Source organism: Vanellus vanellus, assembly GCF_965231255.1.
Source record: "Vanellus vanellus genome assembly, chromosome: 9".
Lineage (NCBI taxonomy): Eukaryota > Metazoa > Chordata > Aves > Charadriiformes > Charadriidae > Vanellus > Vanellus vanellus.
The window spans coordinates 6505931-6518123 of NC_138914.1; the positions used below are offsets into that span (position 1 = coordinate 6505931).

At 42.9% G+C, this 12193-nt stretch overlaps 1 protein-coding gene across 1 annotated transcript in view; it reads right to left on the bottom strand.

Moving 5' to 3' along the window:
• Positions 1 to 7274: 7274 nt before the first annotated feature.
• The window catches only part of RYBP (RING1 and YY1 binding protein), a gene marked incomplete at both ends in the record, with an annotated part of 42495 nt that continues 37576 nt past the window's right edge, over positions 7275 to 12193 (bottom strand). Inside the window, 3 exons of the mRNA XM_082487903.1 lie at positions 7275 to 7527; positions 11785 to 11883; positions 11997 to 12173. Of these exons, the coding sequence (XP_082344029.1) occupies positions 7275 to 7527; positions 11785 to 11883; positions 11997 to 12173 (529 nt within the window). The remainder of the gene's footprint in view (positions 7528 to 11784; positions 11884 to 11996; positions 12174 to 12193) is intronic.

The window sequence follows — 12193 nt, forward strand, 5'->3', positions numbered from 1 at the left end:
TTTACAGGGGCATGTAGTGATAGGACAAGGGGGAATGGCTTCAAACTGGAAGAAGGCAGATTTAGATGAGATATTAGGAAGAAATTCTTCACTGTGAGGGCAGTGAGCCCCTGGCACAGGTTGCCCCGAGAAGCTGTGACTGCCCCATCCCTGGAGGTGTTCAAGGCCAGGTTGGACGGGGCTTGGAGCAACCTGGGCTGGTGGGAGGTGGCCCTGCCCAGGGCAGGGGGGTGGAACTACATTATCTTCAAGGTCCCTTCCAACCTAAACCATTCTATAATTCTATGATTCAATATTAGGTGAAGACCAGAGCTAGGCAGAGAATGCTCTTCACCATTACAAGCTTCCACGCTATGCCATAGAAGAGTTTCCTAAGTGGGATATAATTGCACTAGTGTGGTTTGAAATGCTTTGATTAGGAATTTCTGGAACATGCTTTTGATGTTATTGCTGATTTCTGCACGCAGCTTCTGCTTGGTGGGGATACCTAAATGAGCAATGAGAAAGCACTGTAGCTGTTCCCGATGTCTTCCTATTAGACGAGTTCAGCCGGGATCAGCATTAGCCTCAACCCTGTCTTGGAAAGGGCTCCGTACAAATACCAAGTAATCGGCCACCACAAGGCAGAAAACAACAAAGAAGCCACACTGCACCTGTCACAGCATGAGCAAAAAGACTTACAAATGTAAATATTTCAGAAAGAGACAACCGAGAGAAAGGTAGGTAGAAAAGACATGACTTCTCCCTGTCCTTATTATAACTAGAGAAGCCACGAAGGAATCCAGGTGTCGCAAATCACAGCCATTCTCCCAAATCCTGCTGGTTTTCCACAAGCCGTCAGGACACGCTGGCTCCGCTGTGGCTCCCAGTCCGCCCTCTGAAAGGTTTCAAACCCGGCTCAGGCTCCAGAGTCTGCACAGCCGCGGCGCCCGCCCCGGGAAACAGCCTGCCCGAGAGCACCGGGAGGGGATGTAAGAAAACAGCAACTGCATTAAAAGCAATCTCCACTACGCTTGTGTACTTAATTCCTTTTTTGAGGGAGGGCAAAGGGGAAAAAAAACATGGGGAAAAAGAAGAAAAAGGGTCTACAAAACAAGGATTCATTCGGGAAAACCTATATACTAGGGGTTTTCGGAGGTTTTGTTTGGGGGGTTGATTTTTTTTCCGCTTTTCAGTTTGCAAACCAGAAGTAAAGTTTCACAGCTCTGCTCTCTTTAAAACATCATAGACTCAAGTTTACGTCTAAATGACTGACTACACGGGGGCTGCAGCAGTCCATCCAACCTGCTGCAAGGCAGGACACTTGCCTGAAGCCGGACATGTACACCCTGGAGGAACCCACGCTCCGAGCCACACGCGCAGCAGCACATCGTTTTCACCCCCCTCTCTTGCAGTAAGCGGCACCCGGTTTTCCAGCCAGGTTTTTGGGGGTTGGTTTTAATACGGTCACGCAAAGAAGGAAAGACTCCGCAGTCACAAATGCCGTTCCTCCTCCATGTAGCTGCCTCCGTGAGACGGGAAGGATTTTGCCCCCAGTTGGGACCCAAACACAAGCCCTGTCTCGGGGCGCTTTGCTGACTCAGCACGGCAGTCACATCCCCGTGGAATACAGCTGGACTGGCACAGCCGTTTGGCACATCCCTTGTGTCTTTTGCAGACAGCTTTTCACTTTGGGACTCGAACACAAGAAAATGCAGCCGGACATACGCAGCTCATCGCTGTGAGGGCTGCGGGGCTGGAGGTAAGGAACAGGCACAGCGCTGCTGTGGGTTCCTGAAGGTCCTTCCAGACCACGGGGTGACAGCATCTTCTATTTTTCATTGTCCCCAAACTGCTGTGTAAAGGAGGTATGTTCAGATTTAAATAAAAACAATTTTAAAAGTTAGCTGACTTACGAGCCTCACAGAGGAAAGGCTTTTTTTTTTTTTCTCTCCCCCAGTTACACAAGTGGGTGCTGTGTTTTCTAACACCTTCAAGTCTTAAAACAATTAACACTTTATTTAGTCCAGAAAGTTTAAAATACTCTAAGGAGCCATGAACTAGAGCTCCCCATCAGCTCCTTCTGTAGTCCCTACAGGTAACAAACACAAACCCTTCAACACAACGCCCAAGCCCAGCACATACCTTGACACAGCCCCGGGTGCCCTTATCTCCGCAGCCTTCACCCTCCGTCCCCGGCAGCGGGGCTGACCTCGCTGCTCCGGCACCGAACACAGCTCTCGGCTCACACGGCTCCATGGCAAGGGATTTCCAGGAGACTGAGCCACCGAAATCCCGGTGAAGCAGTGAGTGGGCAGGCTGGGTGGGTAACAGCGCTGCTGTCATGGTGGTCAAACCAAGAGATCTGCCACGGCAATCGTATGCTGGATCTTCAAGCCTCCCCCTGGTGACAAAGCAGGTGGATGGTGATGAAGATGAAGCCCATCTCCTCTGCTCCCCGCAGCTCTCGCCACTTCCCCCGGCAGCTGCTCCAGCCCCTTCGGCGTGTCACAGGTTGAGCACTGGGACTGTCCACTCATCGAGGCGAGGACTGTTTCTCTACTCGCCCGTCCGGCGTGCCAAGCAAGTGCTTTTCAGGTCTGTAGAACAACCACTGCCTTTCCTGTTTCTTCTTATTCTTGGCACAAAGTATTTTGAATCATTTCCAACTGAGGTTAAAAGCATTTAAGAGTCTGTTTGCACAGCGTTGGGTTTTTTTTTTTTTTAACCCGACCTCTAGTTGTAACACACACTTCCCCCAGCATACACAAAATTACCCAAATGGCTTTTACTTTAGGAACTGTCCTCATATTCCTAAGAAAAAGCTCTAGAGTAAAATCCCCCCCCCCCCCCCCTTTGCATTTTACCTATTGCTTTGTTTTCCAATTTCAACTTCGTTTTTGAACAGTTACGTCACATAACTCCTGTCTTGGGCGGGGGGGAAAAAAAAGAACTAGAAAGAGCACAGTAATTCACATCACCTTGTTTCCTAGGCAGAGGACCAAAATACCGCTTGCAAAATACCAGTATTTTTACGCTACAAAAATACAATTAAGCTCTCAATTAAATTTTACTAATTTTGCTCGTGGGAGTTTGCTAGCACAAGACAGCCGGAGGAACTCCCAAGGGCTCTCACTAAAATCCTCTGCACTAAGCCTCGCCGCTTCTGCAGCTACAGAAAGGGGAGAAAGGATTATTTCCAAGGACCAGAACCCAAATTCTGCAGACACATCCACCACAAACTTTCTGTACATTGTTAGTCACAGGGTACAAACCGGATTAACCGAAGTTTTCCATGTGCACAACCCTGTGTTTGCGAAGTGGGGTGCTCAGGCGGCGGCTCGTGGACAAGACGTACAGACTGACAAACTGCTTCAACCGCAGGACTCTCCGCTTTTTCTGAATACTGGCATCTCCCAAAAAAGAGAGCTTTCAGGTTTAATTAAATTTTACTATTTTATTTGTGAAAAAACTACAAGCAGAATTCATAAATAGACATTTCTATTTAAAGCAGGAAAATGATAAAGTGGCTTCTAATAACAGTCGTGCACATGCCAGTAACAGGAATATATTAACATCTTTTATTTGCTAGACAAAGAGCAGTGTCCAATATAAATTTTCCGAAAACATTTAAGACCTGTGAATTTCTGACCAGTTCACAAAACCACCATTGACACTTTAGCATGAAGATTAAAACAAACCTAACAGGACTGTCAGCTCTAAAGACTTTACAGAGCGGAAAAACTTTCAAAAGCGTTATACAAGCTGTCTTTCTGGGCAAATGAAAAATATAGCTCGTATAATACATTAACATAAAAATCCACAAGATAAGATTATGTTTTGACATACTTAAACAAGCATTCTATATTTGTCTCCAACAAACAAAGCTAAGGAAATAATGTAACCATCTTTACACAGTAAATTAAGGTTACAAGTCATACACAAGAACAGAACTGCTTGCGCATTAAAAACTGTTCAGCTCCATTGTCATACTCTAAATGTTGGCTCTTAAAACCATTCGGTTACATACAAGCAAAGGTTATTATATAGTCAGCAATTAATAAATTTTCAATAATTTAAGTTTATGGTAGAGCTTAAAAAAGTAGACTGAGAATGATCTTGGTAAGGCAGGTGAAAACATCTCAGTGGAAATAAACTCACGGAAGCTGCTGCCAAATTTTTGATCTGTCCAATTTGAAACAAGCAAAGTGTTCCAATTAAAATAAATAGCCTGGTGGTGTAAAACGCTGTCGTCTTTCCTTTGCAGAACTACGTCAAACTGAGCAAGTCAGGCAAGCTGTGTCGGTGTCTGTGTGTGTGTGTGTGTGTGTGTCTGTGTAAGAGTTGAAACTTTGCGAACGTTAACACTGTGCTTTACTTACCTGCTTTCTGTGCCACTGAACACCACGAATCTGGTCCTTCCCCTACACTAGTGTTTTGGTTGGTTTGGTTCTTAAACACGCTCCCCACCGAGAGCGGGATAACCCGCGGACACAGCGCGGTGGGAATCCCACCCCACAGATGTGTGCCGTGGGGATGCTCACTTCAGAAATTAAGCGTAAAAGCAAACGCTCTCCTTCAAATCCACAACACTACAGCTACAGGTGAGGCCGGGGAGGTTCAATGCTTCGCTAGCAATTGCTACTGAATGCAGAATTACAGGTCACTTGTTCCAAAGAAATTTTCCCACTTATTTATAGCAAGCTACTTTATTGAGGAGGCACGCCCAAAGAGACAGATGTTACCGACTTTACCAGTAGCCATGAGTAGCTGGTTACGGCGTTAAAGCTTTTTCAACTGATCTACAGGTCCATTTTCACTTGAAAAAGAAGCAATTTCCTGGTACACACAATGCCTTTTTTTTTTTTTTTTTTTTTTTTTTTTTTTCTATTTTTGCACAAATTCCCAGATTCAACGAAGAAGGTGAGCGTGTGGTTTGACTTGAAGCACCAGAATTAGCCCCGCTGAAGCCAGCGGGACTCGCCACTCGCTCACACTCGTCGCTGGATCACGGCCGAGATGCATGCAAGCCTAATTAATAATGGATCATTTATAAAGCAGTGCAAAATATACAAGTTCAGGGGCATCTTCAAAAAATCTCTCTTAAAAAATTATTCCAATACATTTCAGTAAAATAAATAAATATGGCTGACCAGTTTACCCTCCCTGAGACCCTTAAAGGAATAGTAAAAACTGGAAAAGGAATGTCTTTGCAATATCCCACTAATGTTAAAATGTGGATTGAGAAATTCATAGTATTTAAAACTATGTATAATAAATTGTCTTGATGCTCATAGGAAGCATCTGGTTTCCTTTGGTTCTTTAATAAATACTTTAAAAATGCTTAAAAAGGTAAAGACAGCCTATACTGTGAATATAAGCAGAATTAAGTCAGGGTGCCCACGTTAACATATTCGGAATAAAACCACTGCTGCAGAGGCACTGCCACTGCACGTACCTTCGAGCAGGGGTCGCAACGGATCCCTTACACACACATTTCTGTCACCAGTGTGAAAGGAACCTACATCTGCTACTCAAAACCACACAGATTTTAAAAGAAATCTTAAATCAGTTGCCTCCACAAAGAGAAATTACTCTTGCTAAGCAAATAATTCACAATGTAACAAGCTGGCACAAAGTTGTCAAAATGTGGCCTTCTTTCATCACCCACAGAAGTTATGCATTTGATGTCAAATGGAGCCACAGCCTCTGTGCCTGAAATTACTGCAAAGCACCCTGGGGCCACTAAATAAAGATGAAAAGCCAAAGAGGTTTGGTTTGTTGTTTTTTCTTACTTCTAAAAAAGTTTGTTTCACCTCTTCAGCCTAGTGTTTTAGCAGGATAATGCATGGAAGGTAAACTGTAAAGCAACACTAACAGGCCAGGAAAAGAAATTACAGTCTGAATAGCTTTAGAGCAAGAATGAAGGAGATGCTGGTCACGAGCATGAGCCACGTGTGTCGCTCACTTGCCAGCATGAAAGCTTTTCCCTACTTGTGCTCCCACAGCGGGAGACCCAGAAGCATCCAAATGCTGACAAGCCCAACATCATCACTGGACGAGATGCTGTTCAGAAACCGCTCCTGGAGTACGGATGGACTTCAAGAAGAGCCACCCCAACAGCATGGACGGGACAGACGGAAGGGGGCTGATGACAACTGACTTGCACACCGGTGGCTGGAACAAGCACCAGCTTGCTCCCTCATCCCACCATCGCTCCCAGCCCTACGGCTCCCTGCTGCCTTCCAACCCAAAGCAAACCACTCCAGTTCTAAAGTTACCTCGATCACCGATACAGGTGGACAAAATTCATTAAATCTAAGAACACCAAACATCTGTGGGATCAGCTATGCACAACACAGTGATGCTCACGTTGCCAAAACACACAAATCCGTGGCATGCTGACACCAGTCTGGTTGTGAATGCTCACGCTCCAGCCAGGCAGGAACTTGAAAATCAATCTAAGTTACCCTAGTGGAAACACAAGCTACCTGAAGCAATCTCTTCTCATTTCAAGTCCCAAGCTATAAAAATCAAAACCATGTGTCCAGTAATTTTTAGCCATTGCTTAGGGAAGAAATGGGGAAGGAACAATATTGAGAACGGGTCCCATCCAGGTTCAAACCTTCAGGAACACTTTTCACCTAAGACCAGTTCCATTTCAGTTTCAGTACTTTCACAGAAGGGGACTGTCCCAGATCTTGAACTGTTCAATTGGTTGTTTTTTTTTCACTTCACAGTGTTTCAAGCACCAGCGTTTCCATGTATTGGTTTCAAATAACCCTTTATATATATTTATTTATATATATATTTATATATAATTTATATCAAAACTGATAGTACACAGTATAACTGGAAGAAGAACTGAACTTAAAAAGGATATGTTGAAAGAGGATGGAGTTTGTGAATGCAATAAATAAAGCCCCCTTCCCTCCCCACCCGCTCCCTACCCCAAAACAAAAAGTTGTAATGTTCATGGAAAATTGTGCACAGCAGATATTATAAAAAAGTAGATTCAGGAGCACATCCAATTATAAATGATTGTTAGGAAAATCATATAAAACAATGGAATACATAAAAGTGTCAAGAGTAATTGTTAGGGTGAGAAATTCCTTGGTGGCCAGATGCCCACGGCAAGCAGAAATTATCCTGGCTGCATCAGTAAGAGGTCGATGTCCAAGAAAATTGTGTGTTCAAGCACAGAAGAGGCTCTCCAGGATTTGAACAGCATGGGCAGGTGGAGTGTTTGAATTTCATACCCTGATTCATAGTTTCCACAACTCCATGTGCAATTTTCAGAAAGATTCGTCGTTGACTGCTGACATGTCCCCCTTTGGCGTAGAGGAACGGGACGAGCCCTTGTCTGTGCTCTCAGAGCCCGAGCTGCTCTGATTCTGTTGTTCTGATCCTGCACTGGAGGTCACTGTAGAAGAAGACGTGGAAGAGGAGCGAGTCTTTTCCTTAAAGTCTGTGATAATTACTGTGACATTTCCCACTGTGACTGCCAGCTGCTGCGCGGTACTTCTGTCCACATTTTTCAGTCTGGGTCTAAAATAAATGAGAAAACATTTATAGAAAAGGATAAAAATAATCGAGAAATAAAAAGTTTATTAGAAAAAGCATTTGACAACAAACTCAATGTGACTTGTCCTCCACTTGTCTGCGCAGGTGGCAGTAACTGAGAGGAGAACCCAGGCAGCAGTATGCACTGCACGGTGGAGGACGAAGGTTTGACCTTCCGCTCCCTGCGACAGCCCGGGCTGTGAGGGCAGCAGCACGCTCAGCCCCGGAGGAGAGACCTGTCTTGCAGAGCTCTGCAAAGGGTGCTCCGCTGTAGACTTATCCCTAATCCAACTCTGCCAGAAAGGAGGACAATACAGCAGAGCCAAGCGGACAGGAGCCAGACAGACCGAAGGATCTCCTCCCCAAGGGGCAGATGAAAGAGTTCTCTTATCTAAATTCACCATCTCATCATGTGCCCTGATGTTATGAGACAAGGCTGTGACTCTGCAATACAAAACCACATGAAAGCATTCGACCACAGAGCTCTCATTCCCATATTGGAACTCTGCAGCTGCAAACAACACAGGCACTGGGACAACTTGGCTTCTCTTTCAACCGCTTTGAGCTTATACAAATCAGATGCCCAATCATCCTATGTATAAAATAACTCAAAATGTTCCCTCTGGAACCAAGGCTATTGTAAATAAAATCCAGAATGTACAACGGTATTTCTTGCAGCTAGTGCTTTTGGTTAGGGGAAGGGAAAAAAAGAAAAAAAAAAAAAAAAGAAAAAAATCAAATCCACTAGCAAAGAACATGCTGGTATTTATAGCTCAGGATTAACTCAGTAATTTGCATGCTGTGCTATCATTCAATTAGTGATGTAGCTAATAAGGGTCTAGACTCTAGGAAGCTGACATTCATGCACTTTTCATGGGCTGGTCCAAAGCTCTGATACAACAAACCTTGGACACTCCTCCAGCTATCAGCAAATTCCAGGACAGCTGCACTGACTGCTGCAATTTACAGCTTTTGCTCCTAATTAAGGGTCAGGCTTAAGCAGCAGAATATTCCCAATAGGGAAATTAAAAAGGAGAGTCTTTACACATCAGTGAAAAGTAGCTTGCTGAGAACTGCCTTATTCCAAGGGATGGAGGGAAGGTTAGTTTATTTCGGGATCAAGCTCCAGCTTTTAAACCAATCTGCCTTCCCTCCTCCTTATCTGCAGCACACTAGGCTAGTGCGGTCAAAACAAAACAAAACAAAAAAAAAAAAAAAAAGAGGAAATTAAGCCGACTTTGTATTTGCCATGCATGCTCAATGGCTCGCAGTGGTAAGTTAACAAGGGGAAAGTCCTTAAGTAGTAGTTATCCAAGTGGTATTCTAGAACTGGACAGAATAGAAAAAAGTATTAAGGATGGATGTACAGCTTCAAAAATAGAACTGTATTTCTGCAAACTTCTTTGCCAAAAATGAACTTACTGCACCAAAAATAGTATTTTCATATCTAACCTAGGAAGTTGTTTCAACTTTTAACAAGTACCACAGGAAAAGCGTTTCTAATAGACAGAAAATACAATTAAAATACTGCTGTGCTAGGATAACCATCAGTAAAACCTCTTACTTCAAACAGCCCCTTTGTTTAGTGACCAGCCTTTTCAAACCCATAGCTGTGCTTCGTGAATTCCCGCAGCAGTGAGACACACGCCCACGTGTATGCGCTGTACGTACACACTTGCAGAAGTTGGCAAATTCAACACATAACCACAGGCTAGATTAAGTGATGTCACCTTGTTTGTGGGTAACAAGAAAGGCCAGCTAGCTCAGCAAGTTTTGGGGTTTCCGTCAGCTTTCAGATAGCATCTCAGCAGATGAAGGCTGCCCACAAGGCATTGACAGCAAATGCAGCAGCAAGAGTTCCCGGAAGCGTAGTACGCATACGTATTTTCCTCCCTAAGCCCTGAGTCCCTCTAGGAAACCCAGTTCTTCCTGTAATTTGCCTGGGTCATTTGTTTTCTCTTGTACTCAGAAACAACCAAAAAATGCTGGCCCAGATACTGGAACAGACCTTAGTGTCTCCACCTTTCTATAGGGTTGAACACACACTCCTGATATTGCTTGTCAGCCAGCACTGACAGTCATACTTAGAAGAAGGAAAAAACAAAAAAGGAAAAAAAACAGTTCATATGGTCTAAGCTGCATTAAGTTCTGCCCAGAAAAGCTCCCGCTAAGAGCAGCCTTTTAGATAATCCATGCACCAAGTGCCTGAATGAAACTGCCCATGCATCTTTAAATGACATGACAAAGTAACATGGAAGGACTGGGGGAAGCAGAGCTGAAGTGCAGGAATTCAAGTCCCACTCATTCTCAATGTCGGTTTTAGAACTGAGCCCTCCAACCTCTGCAGGAGGTTTTAGGGGTCCCCCCTGTGCAAAGAGCTGATTAAACACAGATGCAAACCTCCAGACAATCTCATCAGCACATGCATACAATTTTTGCTTCCTACAGAAGGCAAAGGGATTGGCCCATTCACCTTATTTTGCAAAATTAAACACCCCGATGCTTCATGTTTGTAGCTGTAAACATTTATGGTCAAATAAGAAATACGTTTCAAAACAATCGATCTGAAAGTGCACTACAAGACATAGAATAAACCAAGATACTTTGTCAGAAAGAGGCATGGTATCTAAGAAGTTCAACCAGGATTTCTTAAAAACTCAGAGATCCTTAAAAGACATTTAAAAAACAAAACAAAAAAAAAAAAAACAAAAACAAACAAACAAACAAAAAAAACCAACACAGTTAAGAAATCTGGGCATGAAAAAAACCTGAACAGATAACTTGTGACTCTTCAAACAATCAGATCCTATAAGAGACTCTTGACAGAACTCCTGAGTGCAGAGAATTGTAAGGAAAGTTCCACTAAACTAAACACTTAAAAAGACAGTTTAAGAACTGAAGGAGATGATGTATCCCTTAAAAATATCCAGCTAGACCTGATACTATTAAGGATTAATTAGGAATGACAAAAGCTTGCCACAAAACATGGACTAAAAGACTCTGCAGTAGACAGAGCGACTCCTTCAAGGAGTAAAAACGATTATTTGATGTAATCTATCAATTTAATACTATGTCATTAGTCAAATGCATCGTCTCCGCCATCCTAAGTCTCAAAATAAGTACCATTTCAAAAAGAACAGCACAAAAAAAAAAATCATTGCAATAAGGCTTTATTTCTCTAATCAAATCAGAATTGGACAATTTGATCTTTGGGGGCTGAGGAAGAGTTAACAGCAGTCTCCGCAAACAGCTCAGTCTTCTAGCACAGCAAATCTCACACTGCCCTCACTACAGTCAAGTGAGTTACTATGTAAAGGATATTCCCTCTTTTTAAGCATTTTCATGCTATTATTTAAAAACTTTCAAGATAACAGTTTTCTGCAGTCATGTCTTGCCAACCTTAATGCTAACAGCAGTGCGAACCATATTTCCCATGTGCTTTACAACTGTGTGCAGCTAACTAAAATTGCTTCAGTTCATGTGGTTTCTCTATAAAATACTTATTACAGCACATTTTAAAAAGAGATGCAATTCTTATATAGCCCATGTTGGTAAAGCCCGCAGTTGAATTCTGCCTCTTGTAGGTAAGTTCAATAATATAAAAACTGTTCTTTGATGCGGAATTTTTGATTTAAGAAGTAAAACACAAGACACCACTTAAAGAAAACAAGCACGGAGCAGCAGTATAGGCAAGACTCTCTCCATAGACAGCTACTCATTTGAAAGTTAGACAAATATGAAACCAACCATTCATACTTTTTGTTGAATGCAGAATTCTAGCAAACCTGTTCATGCAGTCTTTTCATTCCCATAAACTTGGAAAATTATCTTGACGATTATGGTGACTGAATTACGGATAAGAAAGTAAAAACGTAACCTATGTTACTGCTATTGAGTGATAAGAATTTGATAAAGACCAGTACGATTGCTGGTTAATGTTTTTGCCCCACTGTGTTTTACAGCCAAAAGCATTACTGACCACTTCACAATACAATTATTTTAGCAGAGAAATGAAAACCGAGTGGACAACAGAACAAATACTTCTAATGCCTGAACCTCTCCTCACCGGCAGAGTGTTTGAGTGCCTGTACATGGAGAAGGCTCCGAGCCACTGCTGATCTTGCCATACTAACACTGGCAGACCCTGTGGGTTAGAGAGTACCATCTGTCCATGAAAAGCACAGGGTCTGCTATTTAACAAAGTTCTCAGATACTGAGAGCTTAACTTTATACTAAAGTTACCTTGAAGTGTGATTTGAGTCGCTGGTTTTTGTTGTAGTATTCCCAGACTGTATACTGTTCGCTTCGCTAGGAGGATCTTTCACAATATCTGACTTTGGTCTGTAAGAATTGGAGGGAAGAAGGAGAGTACGATGTTAGATTAACCGCACAATTATCAATGCACAGTGCTACTGAAATCCCTCCACATTTAATAGGGCTTCCTTCAAACTTACTTAGTCTTCTTGTTAGTGTTCTTCTTTGTAACACTTGGACTAATTTCCTTCTCTTTGTCAGGTTTTTCTTTGTCTTGTTTTTCCACTTTCTCCTTCTTCTCCTTCTTAGGCGGTGGTGGGGTTGCATATTGCTGGGCAACTTGTTGTGCCACCAACTGAGAGTTTATTCTAGGTTTTCTATAATGACAAGAAAGAGA